This window comes from Adiantum capillus-veneris, chromosome 6, assembly GCF_014529385.1.
Source record: "Adiantum capillus-veneris isolate H3 chromosome 6, ASM1452938v2, whole genome shotgun sequence".
Taxonomy (NCBI): Eukaryota; Viridiplantae; Streptophyta; class Polypodiopsida; order Polypodiales; family Pteridaceae; genus Adiantum; species Adiantum capillus-veneris.
This window is the reverse complement of record NC_140936.1, coordinates 104,080,686-104,084,127: the sequence shown is the minus strand read 5'-3', so window position 1 is coordinate 104,084,127 and position 3,442 is coordinate 104,080,686. Positions and strand designations below refer to the sequence as shown.

The window sequence follows — 3,442 nt, the reverse complement described above, 5'->3', positions numbered from 1 at the left end:
TTCACCTTGCTAGTGCCCCTAGGCATTTCAATATTTTTTAATTCTTTATTTACTTTACCTCATTTTCTCTCTCCCTCACTTTCCACTTTGCCACCTTGGGATTGACCCTTTTGGTTGGCATTTGGCCCCACGTGCCGGCTCACACTTGGACTTCCCTTCAATGGCTACCTCGAACTGTCCTTTGGAGCCCTCTTGGACCCATTGTGTCCGACCCTTGAGTGGCCTTCTCATTCTTTCCATTTAGATTTCCCCGTGATGCTTTCTAGAGCGTTGTCTGATTGCTTGGAAGTGCTCCCCTTCCCTTTTCACATGACGTCTCATTTAGGCCCTTTGGGTTCCCTCTCTCTCACTCCAGCTCAACTTCACACATGAACACATGTACCCTCACGGGATATGTCGCTATTGAAGCTCTTCTCTTCAGACTTACTCTCAAAAGGGGCGGCCTCGGGTCCGTGACAACCAGGCCGTTGGAGGCCACCCGCCATGTGAGCATCACGCTAAGCCATCATCCACCCAACCACCGCCTGTAGCGGTGCCGCCCAACACAACCCCTATGCCCCAGCTGTCTACCAAAACCGGCTGAAGCCTCCACCTGGTGCCGCACGCACAGCGCCCATAGGATGTGCACCATTCCCATGAGCTCAAGAGATCTCTCTCCGCATTATACACTCACTATGGCCCACACTTTTGCAGAGTCTTACCATGCACCGAGTGAGTTTTTCCGAGCAAAGACAAACCCGAGCAAGTGTTTGTACGCAATTAGTAAATTTTATCATCAACAAAATATTTATTGTTTGTTATATATTGATGCACTACAACAAAAAGAGTTTTTAATGGATAGACTACCTCCTAAATTCCAAAAGATGAAAGTTTACTTTTAAAAAAAGTAACACAATATTTGAAAATATTATCTTCTGGCATAATCGCCTATAGTTTGCACACATACCTATTTAACTATAATCGCCTCTGCTTCTACTCTTCTTTGGCTTGGATTTTTCTCGCTTGGGCTTCATATGTTTGAGCAAATTTTTTTGTAAAGAATACGAATTGGGATTGGCTAGGGTTGAGCGATCGAAGCTGGCACTTGCACGTACAATACCTCATACTATAGAAACAAAGTTGCACGATACAGCCGAGCATTGGACGGCCTGTACCAAAAAGCACCTGGATGGACGAGAAGAGAGAGGTAGAGGTGATAGTGAGGCAACTTTACACAGCTTGCCGACGAGAGAGAAAAGTGATGACAAGATGAGATGGCTGCAACAACACAACACACACACACACAAAAATCCTCACTCTCCTCTCTCTCTCTCTCTCTCTCTCTCTCTCTCTCTCTATTTTAAAAAGTGAAGAAAGCGTCAATGCAAATTTGCTAAAAAAGTAGTACATGAGCGAGCTAGCATGACGCAGGGGGGGGGGGGGGGGGAGAGAGAGAGAGAGAGAGAGAGAGAGAGAGGAGAGAGAGAGAGAGAGAGAGAGAGAGAGAGAGAGAGAGAGAGAGAGAGAGAGAGAGAGAGAGAGAGAGAGAGAGAGAGAGAGAGAGAGAGAGAGAGATGGCTTCTGGCAAGCGCATGGTCACATTTTTTTTGGTGCTAATGGTGGCGATGGCCGGACTCAGTGGTGCCGTAGCGTAGCCGCCTCCTCTGGCACTACACTGCACGTCCCTACAAAATCTGGTGCCGGCCTGCCAGGCTCTAACTCTCTATGTGTGAAGCTTACCTTGCCCAACCTATCGCTCACCGCCTACCCTGGCCTCAGCATCAACATCACCCACATCATCTTCGGCAACAATGGAAGCTGCATCTGATCACCATCACCTGCACCGGAAGCTACATCTGATCGCCATCGCTTGCATCGACCTGCCTCATCATGCACTTCTCTTCATTTATGGTCATTTGGAGTTAGATTCCTGCATGCTGAAATCAACTTCTTGTTCTCTATGATACTAACTGCTTTCCCACATAGATGTTCTCTCTCTCTCTCTCTCTCTCTCTCTCTCTCTCTCTCTCTCTCTCTCTCTCTCTCTCTCTCTCTCTCTCTTTTGGAGTAAAAAGCAGCTCTGAAGACTCTTGCTCACCATAACAACACAATATAAAACTTAGATACACCTCTTCAAAATTCCTCATTTGAGATATCAAAATCACAACCTTAATCCTAATAACAAGCTTGGATACACTCATATTAAAATGTCCCAAAAGTAAAAGAAATCGTAGCATTCAAAATTAGCTTGAGCTCAAAAATGAGTTTCACATGAGCATAAGTCGAGCCTGATTCAAAAGACTCTTTGTGTCAAGAGACCCTAGTACTATACCTCAAAAGGGAACATCAATCTGCAAAAGAGAAGCTTGCTGAAAAAAGAAACTCAAGCCATAGTTCCCTTTAGAGCTCCTGATTTTTTCTTGGCTTATTCAACAATAGACAGCTTAATACCCTTGCCTCTTGGTAGTGTCACCCAAGGATTTCTTCCTTTACCAATAGTAAACACATTGCCAAGCTGGGTGGCAAACTCTTGATCGGTAGAATCTTGTTCGTGCAAAATTTCAAAACTTCCCTTATGCTTTTCAGGGTGCTTGATAATCCCAATCCTACCTCTATTGCGACCACAGTAACCATAACAATGTTGCCAATGTCAAACTTGATGAACTCTACAACCTTCCCAGTCTCAATTTCAATTTTAATGGTGTCATTGGCCTTGATAAGGTGATCTAGATAGCCAATGGTGCACCTATCAAATGTAGTGATGTAGGGAATCCCCTTCTCACCGAGGCAAGCAGCTCAGACCTTGCATAGCTTGGACTTAGACTCTTCAAGGCTGATGGAGTGCAAAGTGAATCTTCCCTTGCTATCCTAAAGCAACTGGAAGTTCCCTCCGGTTTTTGCAATGGACACAACATCCATAAACCCAACACGGTAACACTTGTCCATCCTTACTTTCCAATCCACAGAGATGAGTCGCTGCATCACAATGGCAACCACTTCACAATAGGTCAAGGCATACTTCAGTCGATTCCTCAACAAGACAACCATCGGCATACATTCCCTGGTCTTATGTGCTTGCTTCATGGGACGTTGTGAGCCGACGATTGCTAGCACGGCTCAGAGGTGATGCTCAATAGAGAGGCGACATATCCATAGCTCAGCTAGAGTTGGCATCATGTCTAAGAGGTAGACTTGGCCAAGGAGTGCATGCAGTAGCACTATTGTGCTTGGACAACGAGAAGCAATGGCAAAGATTGAGAGTTAGCCATTGTAGGAATATCGGGTTGATTCGACTCCCTCTCTCATGTGAATTCTATCAAGATGCACCTTAGTGATATAAATTGAAGCTCCACTTGCAGGGATACACCCCTAAAGGCTGTTGCTAACTCTCTCGCCACTTGAAAAAACACTTGAGCGCTAGCTACAAGAAAAGGTAGGGAGCGCTAGTGCTCAGCAAAAGGTA

At 45.4% G+C, this 3,442-nt stretch overlaps 1 protein-coding gene across 1 annotated transcript; it reads right to left on the bottom strand.

Annotated features, from left to right (window-relative positions):
* Positions 1-2,362: 2,362 nt before the first annotated feature.
* On the bottom strand, positions 2,363-3,063 carry LOC147456012 (small ribosomal subunit protein eS4-like). The gene is made up of 3 exons (XM_086515378.1): positions 2,932-3,063; positions 2,473-2,754; positions 2,363-2,398 (listed from the first exon to the last, which is right to left on the bottom strand). Exons 1-3 carry the CDS (start codon positions 3,061-3,063, stop codon positions 2,363-2,365), a joined length of 450 nt encoding a protein of 149 aa, XP_086371504.1.
* Positions 3,064-3,442: the final 379 nt, after the last annotated feature.